Source organism: Neophocaena asiaeorientalis, unplaced genomic scaffold (genome assembly GCF_003031525.2).
Source record: "Neophocaena asiaeorientalis asiaeorientalis breed wild unplaced genomic scaffold, Neophocaena_asiaeorientalis_V1.1 scaffold242, whole genome shotgun sequence".
Taxonomy (NCBI): domain Eukaryota; kingdom Metazoa; phylum Chordata; class Mammalia; order Artiodactyla; family Phocoenidae; genus Neophocaena; species Neophocaena asiaeorientalis.
Genome location: NW_020172451.1, coordinates 8,126,578 through 8,148,054, shown reverse-complemented (window position 1 = coordinate 8,148,054; position 21,477 = coordinate 8,126,578). Strand labels below are relative to the sequence as shown.

At 38.9% G+C, this 21,477-nt stretch overlaps 1 protein-coding gene across 1 annotated transcript in view; it reads right to left on the bottom strand.

Annotated features, from left to right (window-relative positions):
• Positions 1 to 21,477, bottom strand: part of MRTFA (myocardin related transcription factor A) — a 196,584-nt gene that overhangs the window by 34,506 nt on the left and 140,601 nt on the right. Inside the window, exon 4 of the mRNA XM_024737519.1 lies at positions 5,985 to 6,050. Coding sequence (XP_024593287.1) covers positions 5,985 to 6,050 — 66 coding nt within the window. The remainder of the gene's footprint in view (positions 1 to 5,984; positions 6,051 to 21,477) is intronic.

The window sequence follows — 21,477 nt, the reverse complement described above, 5'->3', positions numbered from 1 at the left end:
TTCTCACTTTTAAATGCAAATAATACTACCTGTATTTCAGAAGCATGAACAATACATCATCTCATTCATCTCCAAATTAACTGTGGGGTAGATAAGAATTTTATTTTTTTAAAATTTATTTTATTGAAGCATAGTTGTTTTACAATGTTGTGTTATTTTCTGGGGTACAGCAAAGTGATTCAGTTATACATACATAGAATAGTTTGCACCTGCTAACTCCCAATCCATCCCTCCCCCACCTCCCTCCCCCTTACAACCACGGTCTGTTCTCTCTGTGAGTCTTCTTCTGTTTCACAGATAAGTTCATTTGTGTCATATTTTAGATTCCACATATAAGCAATATCATATGATATTTGCCTTTCTCCTTCTGACTTACTTCACTTAGTATGATAATCTCTAGGCCCATCCATGTTGCTGCAAATGGCATTATTTCATTCTTTTTTTATGGCTGAGTGGTATTCCATTGTCTGTATGTATATGTGTGTATATGTGTGTGTACACACACATACACCCCACACATCCATTTAGGTTGTTTCCATGTTAGATAAGAATTTTATAAAAGTAGAATTTGAGTTCAGAAAAGTTAAGTGAGTTACCTAAAATCACCTTGTTCCTAAGTGGCAGAATAAAGCCTAAAACCCTATTGTCTAATATAACAGCCACCACCCACGTATGACTACTTAAATTTAAATTAAGTAAAATTAAATTAAATTAAAAATTCAGCTCTTCACTCACGCCAGCCACATTTAAGCACTCAATAGCACATGTGGCTAGTGGCTAGTGTTATAGAATATTTCTAACATCACTGAAAGTGCTATTGGACAGGGCTGGTATAAAGGCTTGTTCTTTTGAATTCATGGTAACTTGGGGGAAAAGATGCCACGGCACCTCAGTATTTAATAAAGACGGACTGAGAGTGACAAAGTTAAATCATAGCCTCTTTCTCATTACAAGAAATTCTGAGGTCTGAGGAGGTTGGTTTACCTTCTCAGGGGTTAAGAACACCAAAAGTCACTTTTAAAAGAGCTTCACCAAAATAGATTTTTATCCATATGTACTCAGGAAAGAGAATCTTGAAACTCAGTTTGTACACTTGATCAAGAATAATATAAGAAATAATTCCCAAGTTACAAATAGCAAAAATATTATTATTAAGAATTTTAGCTACAGAGGAAAAGAGATCGTAATAATTAATCCTGACACTTCCAGCCATTAAATAACCTTCTGTCAGAGTTTAGAAGAAATTTCTTGTTGGTGCAGAGACTGCTACAGTCAGATGAGCAGGAGATTTTGGGCTAACGTGGGGGCCAGTAAAATGACAGCTTAGATTAGCTACCAGTGCTGCAACTGGGCCGCACTGTCTCTGTGTAGCATTTGGCTAATGCCGACGGCTGAAGCATGACAAAGGGATCAAACCGTAGAATTGAAGGGCTGGGGAATCAAGATGTGGTGAAGTTTATTAAAAATAGAGCTGCGGGAACTCCATTACACGAGGCCATTTTTTTCCAGTTTCAGGGTGAGAACACAGGGCCTACTAGAAGATATATAAATCAGTCAAAACTAGCTGGCCAACTGGCTCACTTTCTCACCCAGCAACATGTCTGAGGGCCTCTCAGGGGCTAGGCAGTTTGACAGGGCCCTGGATTGACAGTGGCTGCCCTCTCTGAGTTGTGCTGTCCTCACACCCTTCGGATTTTCCCAACCACTGAGAAGTAAGTGTCACCAATGGCAGAGGCTGAGTGCACAGAAACACCATTTAAAATGAAAAAAACAAGCTCACCCAAGAAACGGAGGAAGATCCTTAATCTACTGGACAAACATAATGATTTCCTCATGTTTGCCAAGGTACCAAGGTTTTCCTACTACATGCACATGGGGCAATAATGGCCTGGTAAGGGGTAACTGGAGCATTAGAAATACGCTACTCTCTGCTTTTTCTCAATGATTCACAATGGAATAACAAAAGGTGGAGAGGGAACAGACAAATGAGATTCTTCTCTTATATCTAGAAAGATTATAGGAGACTTTTTTCTCATTTGTTTGGGTCAGGAGAATTTCCAGCTTTTCCTTTAAAAGGTTATTCCTCTGCAGCAGCTCTCATTGCCAGAATGTTCTTCTTAATTTTCACCTTAACCTTATGGCTTGTACACTTTAAATGTCAAAGAGAAAGGCTGTGGGGAAAGCTCTGTTTGAGAACAAAGTGTACCACACATGACCCACCTCTTCTATGAATCTTCATCCTAGATACAGCAGCATTCCTTAATCTTTGTACTTAAACACCAGCTTCCTATCTGTGCCATCTCTCCTCTCCCTCAAGATATGCAGAGCTTCAGACATCATTAAAGAAAGCTAAGGGCCTGGAATATGTAATCCTTTGCTATCTGGCACTCTGCATTTGGTAGGGTTTAAGTAGTGTTAAATTCGAGACAAATGTTTACATGATGAGAAAGAAGGATTCTGGGAAATGATTCTATTTAAAAACACATCAGAAACCAACTTTTATATCCCATAGTTTAGATGCCATGAACAGAGCATATCAAGTAGCAGAAAGAGGTATATGCGAATTGAGGGGTTCTTGAATCCCCTGAATTCTATGGGAAGGCCGTAGCCCAACTTTGAACAATATGCAAAAACATGAATGACTCTGACAGCAAGGCAGCTACTGAAAACATCATGTCCTACAGATATGATGTCAGAACTGGAAGCCAGCCACACATGGGAGCTGCATGTGAGGGTTCTCTGAAACGAGGTGGGTGGGTTCTTCCTAGAGCTACAGAAAGACTGGGATGAGAAGAATTTGATAAAAGATATTATCAGAAATGATGAGGCAGAATATAGCCATGACTACACTGCTCCTTTCCTCTGGTTTGAAGGTCCTAATTACTTCCTAAGTTGTACAACAAACTTAAACATAAAGGCACTTTCCAGAAACTCCTCAGGTCAGCAAGATGGAAATGAAAATGGGCACTTCAAACCAGAGGTTATCTTTTCAGGTCTCCAAATCTCCAATAATCAACAAATGGCTGATCAATTATGATTTGCCCCCAGCACGACTCATATTGTTTTTGAAAGACATGAGTGAAGGGTGAGATGTGGAATTGCTGGGGATGTCAGGGAGGCAGAGAATGTTGGAGACTATAATGGGAGTTAGGGTAGTGGTGAGGGGCTGTGGTGAGGAAGTGGTGTTACTCAGAGGGTGAGGGGCTGGGGAAAAAAAGAGCCTCATCTTTGGGAACTCAGGGCCCTATCTGCACATGAGCAGGCATGCTGATGAGCAGGGAACTTCACACCTGAAACTCTTCCCAGGCCTCAACACTCTCTCTCATAATCTAAGAGTTTGCTTCTTACTTTCTTCACTAGAAAAGCTGGAAACCAAACTGTGCCCATAGTTGAAGGTGGCTTGTTGTATGAGGGAAGATGCAATATTCTCATAGAAGCAGGACATTTCTATTCCTATAAGAAGGGCAATTATTCTCACTTCACAGATACAGAGAACCACCCAAAGCACACAATTAGATATTCAGAATATTTTAGAACCTGGGCTCCTGACAGAACAGGAGTGTTGTTTCTAATTCCATGCCCAGAATTCCAACAAGTTTGCAATAGAGTGGTATCTGTGTCTGTCTTTCATCCTCTCCCTCTCTCTCTTTCACACACACACACACGCGCGTGCGCGCACACACACAGTCCACTTTACAACTGGCTGTCTTCATTCATTCGTTCATTCAATGCCAGGTACTGGGGACAGAAATATAAATAAGATACTTTCTCAAGGAGCTCAGAGTCTAATTGGAGAGACAAACATATAAGCAGATAACTGCAATACTCAAGCATCATTTGTCTTAACAACACAGAATACTGTAAGAAATGCTAAGCAAGGAGACTGTATACAATAAATCTTATTAAACGGTTATCTCCAGTAGCCCCTAGTATCAAATGGAAGGCAGCAAGAAGAATGCAAGGCACTCATCCTCCGCGTGGCTTTTGGATCCTGAACATACTACAGATCCTGAGAAGTAGCACTATGCTCTCAGAACCAGTACTGTAATTAGAGTCAGCACCCCCAGGTCAATGCTGAATTGCTCTTTATCTTGTGGATGGGCAAATCTTACTACCCAGATAAACTGTTAAATGTCTTGAGGGCAAGTCCTGTGCCTTACATTTCTTTAATCTCTAGAGCACCTAGGACTACCCCAGGCAAAAAGTAGACACTAAACGCACGATGTCTTGGTGAAAGGCACGTGATGCTGGGTAACTTGTTCCTCTACAAGGTTTGTATATAGACTGGCGGATCTGGAGTGTTTTGTAAAGCACAACACCGCCCTACCTGATCACATTAACTGATCCACACTTTAAAGATGGGGAGTCCTTCACTGGAAGGACAGAGAAGAAGATGACATGTGGGTAAATTGTTTGGTAGTTAATAGCAATTTTAAAAAAGATATAAATTTGAGACTTAAGTTTCCTGGCTGACACTTAGGACAGAAAGAGACCTCAGACTCCTTATACTTGCTAGGAAGTTCTAACTCTTAGACATGGACCTGGTTTTACCACGATGTAAATCAAATCCCATCTTCACTTGCTTAAAAGCCTTCAATGGCTTTCCATTGCAGTTAAAGCAGAACCTACCTCCTTCTCGTGGTTGACAAGGCTCTCATTCTGGCTCCGCACACCTTGCCAATCTTAACGGGCCTCCTCACTTACCAGGCCCAGCCACAATGGCTTCCTTGATGTTTGCAAACATGCCAGGCTCTTAACTGCACTAGGCCCTTACACTTGCTCTTCCTTCTTCCTGGGCCCTCTTCCTGCTTCTGAATGACTGTCTCCATCATATCCTTCAGATCTCAGCTCAAATATTTCCTCCTCAAGAAGGTCTTTCTTGACCAACTTTTCCAAAGTGATTCCATCCCATTCCTATTATTTACTAATATACCAACCAGTTAATTTACTTCATAGCATTTACCATGTTTTGAAATAATTGTGTTTGTCTCCCTGTTTATTATATTATCAGTCTTCTAAGTACAAAACTCCTGAGAGCAGGGGTTGAACTTATCTTCCTGTATCAACAGGCACACACTAGGTACTCAAATATTTTGAATGAATGAGTGAATGAGAATTAGGAAAGTACAGTAGCAGTAGGTTAGCAGGCCTTGAGTTAAGGTGAAAAACATCAGTTCTCCCACTATGAAGCTAGAAGTTGTTGTATGATATATAAATTTTTACTTCATTAGGGTGTGTCCAAGTAGCAGTTAACACATAAAGATAAAAGAAATGAGAGGGAGAGCATAACTCTCTGCTGATGACTTAAAAAGAAATGTCAAAAAAAGCAAAATTTTGCTGGCTTCAGCTTCCACTCATTTTATAAGGCTATTGGTAGTAAAAGCAAATTTTCTTACTTCTAACAGATTCCAAGGTTGGCTTTATTTCTCCCAAGTGATGCAGTTCTGCACCAAGCCCAGCCCTGCGATACCCCCATCAATGACTCCATTCAGGCACACTCATCCCCACACCAGCCTTAGGGTATATCTGAGGCTCTCACTCTAAATAAAACTGGGGTTGACTCAGAATACTAGATGGAAAAGGGCTGTCTCTTCCCAAGCACCCGAACACTAAAGCAAAACACATGTGAGAAGTGTTCTTCCTCACAGTACCCCAGCTCAAGATCTGTTCCTCCTATAAAGGGAAGTATAATAGGGCGTAGAAACCCTTTAAAACGTGCAGTTCAGAAGCTAAGGATGATTCAATGGTACCGTTAAACCTAACGTTTTTTGTTTCACTGAACTTGATCAATTAGGACTGTTCTCTTAACTATCACTGATTGAGAGGCCCTGAACTTAGAAAAGTATGACAAAGAAAGCAGTGAAAAATGAACCCCATAGGCCTTGTTTTCTGTTAGATGCTCCCCGTGGCATACTGCGTACACACACCACATCCTAAAAGCAACTCTATAAAGTGCTGAGAGGGGGAGAGAGAGTGGTACTTACGCGGCATGATCCCTTGGCTCACCAGTTCCTCCCGCGTCCGGCGCTGCTGGAGCTTCAACTGCAGCACTGCATGGCAGCAAAGAGAGAGGGGAGATCAAGGCTCAGTTGGGCATTCCACCACAAAAGACACATTTTCAAATGCAAAGAAAGCCTCGAAACAGAAGGGTGTAGCGTGAAAGAAGGATCCCCTTTAATTGTGACTGTAATTGCAGAAGTGGCCTGATACAGCACGGTTTCCGTATTCTGCTGTGGGCGGCGAGAGGAAGTTGCAAAGGGTCTTGCTGGGTGATAACAATCCACAAAGTACCAAAGTCTTGCCTCTTGTTCAAAACCTTCTACAACACTGTGTCCTCCTCCAAGACGAAAAAAACACAAATTCTTAACTCACAGAAAACATAATGAGGACCACCACACAGCAGAAAAAGCTTTCTAGATGTTCTACACCTTCTTTCTGGTAGCAAATGTTTACCACCATAAGTATAGCGAGTGATAGATCAGGAAGTATTGGTTATTTGTAAAATCTTTTCTTTTGTATCTAAAAATTATACCTATTTTCAGCAAGCAATGGATTTCCATGGACCAGAAAATATTTTGCCATTAAGATAACTCTTCTCTGCCTCTTCCTCTTCACTTAGAGCCTTGTTCTGTTGACATGAAACAACAAAGCTAGGTGATTCAAAGCACATCCGGACTAAGGGAGGGTGATGGGTGTTTCTACTATTTCTACTCTGGCAACACGACTTGATATAACAAGTTAATAGGAATTTTTTTTTTAAGTAAAAAGCCAATTATCTCTATCTCAAATGCCAGTGAAACCTAAAGGGTATTACCACTGCACACCATACAGAATGACAAAGGCATAGCCTCCATTCAGAGACTAAGTGAGAAAATGTCCAGAAAAGGAGGGTTAAGAGGATCTCATGGGTCAAGGGAAGTTCCCTTATATGATGTCTTCAATTATAAGGTCCCTGCAAGTCACATCTGAGGGGGACCTGTATCTGTTAGGAACCATATTACCCTAATGTCTGCCTTTTCCATCCATAAAGCAGTTTTTAAGAAGGTCTCCAAAAACTGCAGAACCGTAACTAGTCTCTCCTGACTATATCTCAAATTCAGCAGGTCCAAAACCTATCTTTCCCCCCCAAAACCTAATCTACTTCCCATCCTTTTTCCCTTTAATGGTATCACTACCCTCTTCCCCAGCACTAATACTAAAACTTTTGAGCCAACTTCAACTCTGCCACCTCCTTACGCTCCTATTGCATCAAGTTTACTACGTTTCCTCGTGTTGCAGTGACAGCACTGTGTCTCGCCCACTCTCAGTCACCCCGATCAAGACTGTCCAATCACTCTTCTTCCAGGTACCATGAACTTTCCCAACTCCTTATTCACTTCACCTGGAAATGCCCAACTCTTCACCTGACCTTCCCAACTCACTCCTCTCCAGCACTGAGAATTACTCCAGGCCTCCTGTGAGCTACCTTTTATCTGTAATAAAAAGTAGAGTGATATTTTGCCCTGTGTAATACTTACCCTCTGAATAAATCTTCTCTCTCCTACCAGTTTATAAACTCCTGGGGGGGGGGCAGGGAATATATCTTACTAATCTATGAACCACCCCCCAAGAGGACTTAATACACAGTAAGCATTTAACAATTGTTTCTTAAACTGAACTGGATCTCTAAATGATGACACATACAGCCTGAGAAATCTAATCAGGAGGGTATTATTATTATTTGCAAATTAACGTTGTTAAAAATAAAGACAGCCTTGCAGAATAAAATATAAAAGCAGCAACGGCCACACTAATAGCTAACATTTATAGAACATGTGCTCTGTGCCAGATACTGTCCTACATCCTTTCATGTTTTAACTCACTTAATCTTCATAACTTCCCTATGGAGAGAATAGGTATTATTATTTTATAGGTAAGGAAAATGAGGCCCAGAGAGATTAAGTAGGTTAACTAAGGTGATCTACTAATAAGAGGTACAACAGGTTTTGAACCCAAGCATTCTGATTCCAGAACCTGGGCTCCTTACTTCTCTGCTTCTCCAGGGTCTTTTGGAAGCCTGTGCTGCTAATAAGATAAACAGGCACAGAGTATGATCACCTGGGTTCATTCTGTGGTAAGGCAAAGGGGATGAGGGAAATGGATGGTTCAGGCCAGGGTCAAAGAAGTTTGGGTGATCAGTTTCAGTAAAATAAATTTAATCTAAGAACTTGATTTCAGAATAAATTACAGATCAACAGCAGTAGTAATAATAAAATAAAATTATAATAGGAGTCATTGAGTGTTGCTATGTGTCAGCCCTATGTTAAGTGACTGACATGCTTTTCACTTGTTTAATTTTTAAAAAAAGCCCTCTTTTTTACATCAGGACTTGGGAGCTGCTCTGTGGTGCTTGGAACAATGGCTTTCTGTGTAATGGAACTGTTATGTGGAGAGAATAAGATGCAAAGGAAAGTTCCAAAACATATGGGAGAATGTTTGCTGGAAAATGACTTGGTTAAAACCTGACAATCCTACCAGCATCCTGCAGGTTGAAGGATGAAGCTATGAATGTCACCGATTGATGAACAGCTTCATTTTAAATGAGGGGTTGCTCTCTGCCTATTGAAAAAGGCCAGTTTGCTATGAAGTTCCTAAGGTGTAAACTTTTCTGGCTAGCGCCACGAGATTTACTTGTCTGTTTTATGAAAAACTGGTGATCAGGAAAAGCTCTTCATTTTATGGACACGGAAAGAAAACAAAACTCAAGACAGATTATTTTGTTTTAATTTGTAAATAGATTTCTGAACCAACATCGAATCTAGATTAATGCATCCATAAGATCCAAACCATTTCTATTCAATCATGTCACTGCCCTAGAGTCATAACCTGTTATTGATACTTTCTAGCTCTGAAGCTGTTTTTAATGGAAAATTCTTTTTCAGTTATCCAGCCTTGTAATTAAATAATTTTGAAGGGGGGGAAGCCCTGTGCGAATAGTACAATTATTATCTCCATTTTACAGATGAGAAAACTAAGGATCAAACCTTTAAACTTTTGCCTTAGGTCAGATGGCTCAAAAGTGCTGGAACTAGGATTCGTACCAGGTCGCTGTGACACTACAGTGAAGGTACTTAATAGTGTGCCACATGTCTCCTTGGAAGAAAGAAAGAGGAGGGCCAGGCAGGATAAAGTAAGAGGGGAAAAAAGGGCATATATTTGTCATCTTTTAGAGTGTTTCTAAGGCCCCGTGTAAGATGAGCTATTAGAAAAGGATTAAATATAACAAACTGATTTGATTTCAGAGAACAGGGAAACCTAATGCAATTCAGTAAGTCTGAACACTTAAAAAAAACAATAACTAATGAAAACTCTATTATCCAAGAATAATTTGAAGTATCAATCATCAGCCTTCCTAAAAACCCATATACAGACAGGGCCATAAGGGATCCATTATGCAAACTTACTGACTGAAAAACTTCTTGCTTCATGAAAGCAAAAATTTAACTCTATGATTCGAGCTTTTTATGGAGCTTTTTTTTTTTTTAAACAGCTCTAGGTCAAAGAGGAAGGTTCATCTAATAAACCTTTTTCATCTCTAAAACTAAATGAAATTAAAGTTCAGTTATCTGAAAATTCCATCTTGTGCCTCTCAGCAGTTAACTCCAAACCCTATGCTTGTCTGAAATCTGACCAAGTTTCCCACTTACATAATAGAATTAACCCTTTATCAGTATACTCTGGGTATTGCTATAATTTGATTGTAGGTATGTATTATTTTATACATTGCATAACCCCTGCTAACCCTAACAATGTTTATAAAGAGGAAAATAAAAGCCCTAAGCAGTAAATTCAGAATTATGGTGTAATGTATCTGTCTGGCTCTGTATATATACAACAATCCTTCTTCTAAGACTTTCAGCTACAAAGAAATGCATATTTATATGAATTTCCCCCTTCCTTAGTCTATCTTAATTCCTCTTAATTCTAAGCACTCTAAATAAAATGGCTTTATGTTTCCAGGCCTTGAGGATTATTCATTTTAGAACAAATCATTTAATAAGTGACTTTCAGTAAATACCATATTATGTATTATGTATATTATGTATTATGTATAATGTTATTGTACATCACCATTTAGATTTCCTCTCCATTCCCCAAGTCAATAAAAACTAAACAAAAATACCTATTTGTGCACAAGCATGCATCTTTATACCTTCACTGTTATTGAATTCCACAAATTTAATATATCATCTGTTTCTAAATGGGTCTGTGCAAGCAGCCTATATATAGATGAACAGATGTCTTTAAAGCTGATGCATGGTGAATCAACTGAGCTGCCTGCCAGAAAAGGACTGGAATAAAAAGAAACAAACCGTAAAGTAGGGGAACCTAGGTTCTCCATTCCCCATGAAAATAATCAAGTTTTCCATTTGTTTCAAACACAGGTGATCAACTGCTATTTGAATAACTGGCTACTTGGGAAATCAAAGCAAGGGAAGGAACTTCACATATTTCTGCCCTGTACGACCATGGAGGTATACTGATGGTATTCAAGGGATAATGCCCAAGAAATGAACACATCAAACAATTGGGTCAACTGAGTCTGGAAAGAAAAAGCAAAAATAAGTGCTGTGTTCTCAAGTCCAGCTCTATGGCTTCCACTGGTCAGTAGTTCTGGATTTTACTGAAAAGGGAGATGTGCAGCTCAGTAGGTTGCTCCTACCTTATTCATATTTACCCATTATTGATTTCACCATGGCTTCTAGAATAGGGAGGCAAAGTATAAGTTATGAGGGAAGTAGAAAAGAAGAGGAAAGGGTTAGTATGAGAATGACTGGGAAAGAACAAAAACACTCCCTCTGCATCGTCCTTTGCTCAGGATGAAGACCTCTTCAACAAAGATTCTGACTGCAGGAACATTCCATTAACTCAGCTCTATTCGAAACACTGATGAATCTTTTTCTCAGTTCTTTAAATTTGGATATGAAACCTAATCAAATGACAAACTAATCAAATGACAAAATTTGATCACAGCTCTTCAGACTATTTATGTTACAAAAAGTCTCCAAAATAAACTTGTTGACAAATAAGGGAAATGCTCCTTGACCAGAAATTATATGCTAGTCCAAAAAGTGCTGTATCAGAAACTCAGTGAGGTTTACATGCTTGAGGAGAGCAAAAGGCAAACAAGCCTTCTCAAAAATCTTTTCTCTCCCCACCCCCACCCCCGCTAAGATATTTGACCCTAAGTTATGGAGGTTTTCATACTTCAGAGGAGGAAATTACTACCCAGAAATGATCAACTGAAAGACTGGCCTGGTTGGAGTTAAGTTTGAAAGCATGAGTTTTCATGAGAATTAAAAGTGACCCTCATACTAAGATACTAAAATAAAAAGGACGAATATACTAGAAAATAAATTAGATGTCATTTCTGGCATTCCTAAGGTACAACTAATACTAGAAGATTTCGGGACTTCCCTGGTGGTCCAGTGGGTAAGACTCCGCACTCCCATTGCAGCGGGCCCGGGTTCGATCCCTGGTCGGGGAACTAGATCCCACAGGCATGTGGCAACTAAGAGTCCACATGCCGCAACTAAGTCCACAAGCGGCAACGAAGACCCCGCATGATGCAACTAAGACCCGGCGCAGACAAAATAAATAAATATTAAAAAAAAAAAATAGAAGATTTCTCCATTTTGTTTTAATTCAATTTCATGATACTTACTTAAATGATTTAGAATAAGGAATCTTTTGATTTATCTCCTCATGAATTACAATCTACCTCACTCTTTTTTTTTTTTTTTTACGGTACACGGGTCTCTCACTGTTGTGGCCTCTCCCATTGTGGAGCACAGGCTCTGGACGTGCAGGCTCAGCGGCCATGGCTCACGGGCCCAGCTGCTCTGCGGCATGTGGGATCTTCCCGGACTGGGCCACGAACCCGTGTCCCCTGCATTGGCAGGCGGACTCTCAACCACTGTGCCACCAGGGAAGCTCTACCTCACTCTTGATAATGAAGAAATATGCAGAAAATCAACAAGAATATAGAAAACTTGAATACACTCCACCCAACAACTGCAGAATACATATTCTTCTCAAGCACACATGGAACAGTCTCTAGGACAGGTCATATACTAGGCCATAAAATGAGTCTTAGTGAGTTTAAATGGATTTAAATCATACAAAGTACATTCTTTGACTACAATGAAATTAAATTAGAAACCAACAACAGAAGAAAATTTGGGAAATTCATAATTATGTAGAAATTTAACAACACACTCTTAAGTAGCCAATGTGTCAAAGGAAAAATAATAGGGAAATTAGAAAGTATTTTGAACTGAACAATATATCAAAATTTATGGGATATATCTAAAGCAGTGCTTAGAGGGAAATTCATAGACTTAAATGCCTATATCAGAAAAGAAGAAAGATCTCAAATACATACTATAAAGCCTTCACCTTAAGAAGCTAGAAAAAGAAGTGCAAACTAAACCCAAGGTAAGTAGAAGAAAGAAAGTTAAAGCAGAAAGGAATTATACAGAAAACAGAGAAAACCAATGGAACCAAAAGTTTTTGTTTAGAAATATCAACAAAACTGACAAATCTTTAGTCAGAATGACCAAGAAAAGAGACATAAAACAGATGCAAAACTCAGCAATGTAAAAGGAGATATTACCACCAACTATAGTAAGTAAGAAAGTTAAAAGGGAACACTATGAAGAACCATATGCCAACAAACTAGATAACTTAGATGAAGTGGACAAATTCCTAGAAAGGCACAAATTACTAAAACTGACTCAAGAAAAAACAGAATATCCAGAGAGACCTATAAAAAGTAGAGAGATTTTCCTTTTTTTGAGGAGAAGAGAAAAACCAAGGCTCAGATGGCTTCACTGGTAAATTTTACCAAACATTTAAGAGAAGAATTAATAATAATCCTTCACAAACTCTTCCAGAAAACAGAGAAGGGAACACTTCCCAACTCACTTTATGAGGCTAGCATTACTCTGATACCAAAGCCAGAGAAAGACATCACAACAAAACTACAGACCAATGTCCCTTATGAACACAGACACAAAAATTCTCAACAAAATACTAGAAAACAGAAGCCAGGACTGAAACCAAATCTTCTGTATTCTTATGCTTGTATTCTTTCCCCCATTCTAGTGATTCTCAACCTTTACTTCCCAAATAAAATCATCTGAGAATGTCTTCAATTGGTCTGGAGTGGGGCCTGGACATCAGGGTTTTTCAAAAGCTTGCCAGATGATTCTAACGTAGTGTCAGGTTAACAACTGCTGCCCCATTTAATGCTACTTTGGCATAACTTAAATTCACTTTACACTGGAAAATTAAACATGTTCCATCCATGTTCATAATGCCAATTATAAATCATGCTGAGTAACTAGTACTGCGCAGATTTAATTCACCTTTCTTTTGATGCTCCCAATTAACTGCTTTTAAAGCACATCATCCTTTGGTGTGTACTGAACAATGGTTGAATCTTTTTAAGTTAAAAATTTTGTTTTAAATTTGTTTAAAAGTTTGTAACAGGAGAGGACTTTCATTTTCTAACACACTTCTTCCAGAAAAATTATTTGTCGTCTACTACTGTCAAGGGGAAAAAAATGGCTAAAGTACAACTTAATAAACAGATAAAATCTGGCATCTCTAGGCTCACTTCCGTGACTTTTCTATCTAACTCTAATGCACTTGATATGAGGCACCATCTTCTAAGTTCTCTTTTAAACACAGCCTAGCACACTTATTTCATAAATATTAATTGTTATAACTAATTTCAGATAGTATATTCTTACTCCAAATTCTGTTCTTTCTATAAATCCCCAAAGCCTGATCTCATAATAATTGGTACATTTTTCCTCCTCATTAACCTTCAGGTACCAATCCCAGAAGAAATAAGCAGATACAATTCAACTGAGCAATAGACAACACCACCTCTAGCTTCAAACTGGAGAATGTGTTTTACTGGGAAGAGAAGGAACAGTGTGGGTTTTAGCCTTATGTGAAGCTTAGCATGCTCATAATTAGAATATTCATCTTTGCAGCAGTGAATTACACCTATGTTATTGGTGTATTTTTATACTTCAGTTTACCCTATAAACTGCAAAATCACCCAAATTGTGAAACCACATCACCTATCACTTAGAACCAGAGACTATTCTCTGAACACCCACCCATTTCATTATTAGAGTATATGAATAAAAGTAGGTGAAGGGTGTTTATGTCAATTATATCTCAATTTTCAAATTAATTAATTATTTTTAAAAAGTAGGTGAAGGTACCCCCAGAGGAAGGTATTTCTCATTTCTGCTGCCTGGGCTACTTTATAGCATCACCACCAAAATAGGGATTGGGAGTCAGGATGAGCAAAGAGTTCTCCTCCATGCATCCTCTCATTCACTCATATAACAAATACATTAGGGTTCATACTAGTAGGCTGGATACACCTATGGTCTCTGCTCACATAAAGCTTTCAGTCCAGTGGGGAAACTGACATCAAATCACATATAAATAAGTACAAGTTGTGATCAATGTTTTACAAGAAAGAATAAAGGATATGAGAGAGGTCAGACCCTGGAATTCACAGTTACTCCTCCTTTAATATTCTGTGATAACTAACTTTCCACATTTCCTCTTCACTATTTTTTAGATGATTTTTTAATTCTCTTCACTATTACAGAGTCAATTATTTAAGATACTAACAATCCTTGAGAAACAGAGACGTCAGGGTAAGCTGTATTAAAATAAGTAAGTTAAGACACAGTTACATTTAGTCACTTTACACATATTTGCTTAGTTGCTCGAGGGTTCACATACTAGTTGGTCAGCACACCTATGCACCTCATATTCATGCCTTATTCAGTTATTCCTCAGTTCCTGTCAAAACTTTCCTTGGCATTCACTCAAGAAATATAAGGGTCTACTACACGTGCCAGCCACTGAGCTTGCTGTGGGGATATAGTAGTGACCAGACAGAGTCGCTGCCTTCAGTGGTTGTCTGAGGGAAACAACCATCAAATAAGGACTTATAAGAGTGAAGAGTATTTTCAAAGAAAACATTACTCAGACACCACATCCCAACCAAGTGGTTTGACGGTTCCCATGATTCAATTCATGCATTCAAACATCTTTTGTACTCTCAAAGCCAGGGCCGGGCGCTAGAAATAGATATGTGAATAAGACATGGTTCTCATGCTCAAGGAATTCTTAAGTCTAATGCAAAAAAAGGGACTCAAAACGGATAATTACAATGCTATAAGAAAGATATTGATGTCTGTAATATAGATTTTTTACTTAAAAAGTCACAGAAAAATGCAACTTTAGCTAGCACACACTACTAAGGGTCCCTGCCAAACTCAAGTCATTTGGTCTTATGTGTGCTACACAGATATGCATAAATAATAAAAAGATGTGTTGGTTTCTTAAAAATAGAAATTCAAATAGTTACGTACTTTTTAGGTGCTATGGGAATACAAAGGTGATACTACCCAACGCTGGAAGTCACAGAGAAACAGAAACAAGATCCTTTCTATGTGGGGTAGGATGAGTGAACATAAAAATTGGCCCTTAAAAATATTTTATCCCCATGATTAGCTTGAACTAATGTTTCGAGTAATTTTCTGATTTCATTCCCGAAAAGAATACTCCTCTGGGCCCCTGTTTACTGTAATCTCTCATAAGCCCTTCCTGAGAGAGACTAGAAAGATGTCAAAGAAGGGGGAGAGATGCCTCTGTGCTCCCTTACTCCCCTCCACTGCTCTTCCTGCTTCCTGGTTCTCATTCCTACCCTGTCCTACAGCATCCCTGGAATTCTTTTTTCTTTTGTTCCTTATATATAATTTCTCAAGCTCTCTAAGTTCTAAATTTCTCTAGTCCTTTTCATGATTAATTTTCTTCCGTCAACTTGGGAAACCAGCCGGAATGGGTTAGCACAGCGTACACAGCACTAAAAATGTATTTCTGGCCTATGCTTTTAATATAAACAATAGCATTTTAAAGGCCCAGTGTATTCTATAATTAGTCCTACTCTTAACCAGAAAGCATTTACTATCAACTTAACTATGACTCCGGGGAGAGGGGCAAGCATTGCATATTGAGTTGGTTATATGAATATTTTGTAAGTTCCAAATGAATGCAATACACTTAGAGAACTGACCTTTAAGGGCAGACCAAAAACATGAGAGAAAGAATGGGAAGACACGGGTTCCAGGCCTGGCTCTGCTGCTACCTAATCAAGTCACTTAACGTCTTTTAGCCTTGACTTTCTCACTATAATACAATTTGGAAAAATAACCCCTACCCTTTGAAGCTCAAAAAAACCTAATGTATGTGAAAAGTGCTTTGTAAAACTGTAACACAGACTATAAATGTTTCACTAGAGGTCTTTACATGAGATAGTTTTTCTCTAGGACAGGAGCAAGAACTGCTAGTACTGTAACCTGGTACCATACCTCCAATGAGATGCTTTATTCTGCAGAGTGAAAGGGCCTTATATAAAAAAACCTCCTTATTTAAAATCATGTCCCAAGTTGTGGGGCAGGGGGAAGAGGGAGAGGGGAGGGGAGAGGTAGAGAGGAGAACTGCTTCCTTTTAGAAGGCAGTTCTGAAACATGCAGTCAGTGAAGAAGCACTCTCTGTTCCCAGACTCTAGACAACCTGGTATGTATAAAGAGCAAGACGCAGAGAAAGGCAGAAGAATCAGCACACATTCATTAACAAAATTAAATATACAGGGAGTGTTCAAAGCATGCTCCTGAAGTTCTGAGCTGTCAATACCAAAACAGTGGTTAAAAGACCCAGAAAGGGGACTTCCCTGGTGGTCCAGTGGTTAAGACTCTGCGCTCCCAATGCAGGGGGCCTGGGTTAGACTCCTGGTCAGGGAACTAGATCCCACGTGCCACAACGAAGATCCAGTGCGTGGCAATGAAGACCCCAAGTGCCGCAATGAAGACCCCGAGTGCCGCAACTAAGACCAGGCGCAACCAAATAAATCAATACTTAAAAAAAAAAAAAAAGGACCCAGAAGGGTCCATTTATCTGTTGCCAGAGAATAAAGGATCTGCTAAAAGTCAGATCCAGAGTTAAGACAAAAAGGAGGAAGTAGAGGTGAGAGAAGGAAAGTTGATTCAGAGAGGGATCCTACTGATCCACCATCTAAAAGGCATATGGCTAAATGCACTGTGGTATCCTAGATCGGATCTTGGAACGGAAAAAGGACATCAGTGGGAAAACAAATGAAATCTAAATAAAGTTTGGAGTTTACTTAGTAGTGTGACCAATGTTAATCTTTTAGTTTTGACAAATGTACCAAAGGTATGTAAGATGCTTACATTAGGGGCAATCGGTGAATGGTGTATGAGAACTCTCTGAACTATCTGTGCAACTTTTTTGTAAGTCTAAAATTATTGCAAAACAAAAAGTTTATTTAAAAAACCCATGGATTTGACTATTTCAGAAAGATATACAAATCAATTACTAAAACATATCAAGGATCAGGTTTTTCTTTTTAATAAATTTATTTATTTTTGGCTGCATTGGGTCTTCGTTGCTGCGCGCAGGCTTCCTCTAGTTGCAGCGAGTGGGAGTTACTGTTCATTGCGGTGCGCGGGCTTCTCATTGTGGTGCCTTCTCTTGTTGCAGAGCACGGGCTCTAGGCGTGCCGGCCTCAGTAGTTGTGGTGTGCAGGCTCAGTAGTTGTGGCTCGCGGGCTTTAGAGTGCAGGCTCAGTAGTCGTGGCGCATGGACTTAGTTGCTCTGAGGCATGTGGGATCCTCCCAGACCAGGGATCAAACCTGTGTCCCCTGCATTGGCAGGCAGATTCTTAACCACTGTGCTACCAGGGAAGTCCCAAAGGTCAAGTTTTTCAAACTGAAGTGCTACCATGTATTGGACAGAAAGAAATTACTAATTCCTATAAATGATTAACTATGAAGAACAAATAATAATGGTCTACTAATAAATTTAAATTATAAAATGATTTGTGGCATAAACAAATAAACAATAATGTAATGTTTCAAAGACTTGAAGACAGGAATCCCTAATTCTTTTTAAAATCACACATACCAAAATCATCTGTGAGATTTCAAATTTGATTATTTTATCAATATGCTCATTCAACCCTTTCACAATCCCATAAATTTCTCTTTCATCTCTGTATATAGTGTGTAAACATGAGTTAAATTATCTCTCAAATGATCTGCTTTAGAAATCAGAAATAATACTAAAAATGATAAATAGCTTCTATTTAATCTGAATACTGGCAGGGATACAGGCAGAGATGAGATATTTTCCTGGGTTTGTAAACCTGGTAATCTACAAATGATAAGCTTATGAAAATCCAACCTGAACTACTAAAATACGCAAAATAAAGGGGCTCTGTATTGTGTAATAATACTTATAAAACAGTGAAAACATGCATGTATCATCTTGTTTAATTCTTAAAACAAAGCTATATGGAAGTTATTATTTTTTTTTATTTTTGGCTGCATTGGGGTCTTTGTTGCTGCGTGCAGGCTTCCTCTAGTTGCGGCAAGTGGGAGATACTCTTCATTGCAGTGGCTTCTCTTGTTGTGGAGCACAGTTTCTAGGCATGCGGACTTCAGTAGTTGTGGCTCACGGGCTCTAGAGCGCAGGCTCAGTAGTTGTGGCACATGGGCTTAGTTGCTCTGCGGCATGTGGGCTCTTCCTGGACCAGGGCTCGAACCCGTGTCCCCTGCAATGGCAAGCGGATTCTTAACCACTGTGCCACCAGGGAAGTCCCGAAGTTGTTATTATTATACTATTTGTAGATGAGGAAATTGAGCGTTAGAGAAATTAAGCAATTTGCCCAAGGTCATAGGGTAAGTAAAGGGTAGAACAGAAATTGGAACCCAGCTCCATTTGAATCGACAACCTGAGCCCTTAACCACTATCATATGTTGTGCTTCTTTTCTTTCATAAAACACACCAGTTCTGCATGTTTAAAAATGACACTATATTATCTGCATGATGTGGCTGGAAAAAATCATCTATACGTTTACCAACCAGGGGAAAGTCCAGGTGATTTCAGTGAATAGTTTATGGCATTTCAGAACTCTAGAATTGAAAATCTCCCCTCTATTCAAATTCCAAAAGACATAGAGACTATAGATAACAGTGGTCACATGTAAAGGTCATTCAAAGGGGCTCCTCCCAGAGACAGGAGGCAGTCTGGAAGGATACCAGAGAACTCCACAGGCCCGCTTCCCATTTGGCTCTCGAATAGGCAGAGAGTACCTGCTTCCTGGTACAACTTCCTTTCTGCAATTTGCCAGGGGTTCTTCCCTGGTACTAGGGAGATTCTGGGTTGATTCATTCATTAATTAATCAAGCTAATGGTTATCATGTACCTATTATAAGCTAGGCATTGTGCTAGGTGATATAGCAGTAAAATGGACAGATTGACGTCTCTGCCCTCACAGAGTATATGTCCTAGTGCGAAAAACAATACATAAGTTACATATAACTTCCGGTGGTACATTATGTGAAGAAAAACACAGTGGCATAAGAAAAGAGAGAGTGACGGTGGGTGGTCAATTTTAGACCAAGTTCACAGGGAAGGTCCTTCTGAGGAGATAGAGACTCTTACTCAGAAACCTAAACAGCATGATAAACCATGAAAAGATTTGGAGAAAGAGTGCTCCAGGCAGCAGAAATAGCAAGTGCAAAGGCACCGAAGTAAGAAAAGGCTTGTCTTGAGAAGGAAACTAAGATATAAGAAATGAAGAATCGAACATGCCGATTTCCTATACTATGAAGTCACTGGGTTGGTTGCACTACTACAGTGACTCATTTATCAATGATATCAACAGTTATTTAAGGTATGTATTGCCTCTCTTTTATAGATGAAGAAAAAGAGGTTCAAAGAGGTTAAGTAACTGTTTGCACAGCTAGTAAGAGGTAGAGCCAGAGTTCAAACACAGGTTGGCCTGATACCAAAATCTGTGCTTTTTCTATTACATCACATTTAATGCCAGAGTCATAGCAAAAATATTAATAATTATACATAAATAAGTAAATAAATCAAACCCCCAAATCCTCAAAAACCTGAGGCTCACCATTTCATTTTGGGTAGTTGCTCATCAGCCCCCCCCCCCCTTGAAGTAATCTTCTCTGACTGCAGCAGACATATCTCAAACTGCCAGCCACTTCAATGTCATCAGTCTCTTTCCTGAGGATCTATAAGGCAATGCTCAAAACAACCCTAACACAGAAGATCTGAGGATAACATGTACTTGCACCATACGTCTGAATGGGTGGAGATAAATTGGGAATGTGCTTCCTTTGGACTGGCAGGGCCATCTGAACAAACCCAACATTAAAGGCACCAGGAACAGCATTTTCCCTGCCACATTAGTTCTGCACGTTCACCCAGAAAACATGGGCAGCTTCGAATCTCATTTGCTCTTCCCTGCTGCATAACTGGTGCTGACATTTTGCACCCAACTTTGTTGAGGGCAGGTGACAGGTGAATAGACTCAAAGCTTGGAACAGGGTAGTTAAGCGAGAAGTGACAAAAAAATTTTTCCCTTAAAACTATATTAGAGTATTTATTCCTTCTATATCTTTATAATATGGACTTGAAAACATATAGCATGGTAGGATAATCATGACTGAAATAATAAGGGAGGCCTATATTCTCATATAAATTCTGTAAATACTCGGAAAGTTAGTTTTTTTCTATTAAAGTACTTCCAACTTAGCTTCTTGACATTTTTGAAATTAACTTTCAGTGTTTGTATAATTAATGACAGTTCACATAACTGACATTTTGATGAAAAAATGGTAAATTCTGGTTAAAATAATTTTTAAATGAAAAAAATTTTAGGGGAAGAATTAGGGAGCAGAAAGGTTATTAGGAATTAGAAATTTGGTAAAACGGGTTAAAACACACACACACACACAATATCTGAAAATTCTAATGTTTATGTGTAAACTTCTCCATGATATTTAAAGAAAAATGGTAATAATTTCTCAACCCTTAAATCCTAGGTAATATAAAATTTTATCTATTTTTCACAAAAAAAATAAAAGAATATTTAAAAATAAATTCTGGTAGAGGCTACAGCAAATTTTTTCCTTTCTGTAGAAGAATGAGATCCATAAAATTAAAGTTCATGTAATATATGAGGTGTGAAAGCTACAAGCCTATTCAGCTAAAACTGCTGGATGGGTTAAAATTCTCAAGACCAAATCCATAAAGGAAAAGCCAGTCTATTATAATACTGTAGCCCATTTAACTACTGTAGGATTTTCCCACGCCCCATCCCCCCAGGTTTAATAAAGGCATTTCAAAAGTAAACGTGTAAGTAAGTATAAGGGCGGGGATGTTGTCAGGAGAGCTGCAACTCTGTATTTCCTGAAGTTTGTGTGGTCAAATTTGCAAGTGGAACATTTCAATATTGCAGGTTCAACACAAAATTTTACAAAACAAACCTGCATTAAGTTAAAGCAGAACTG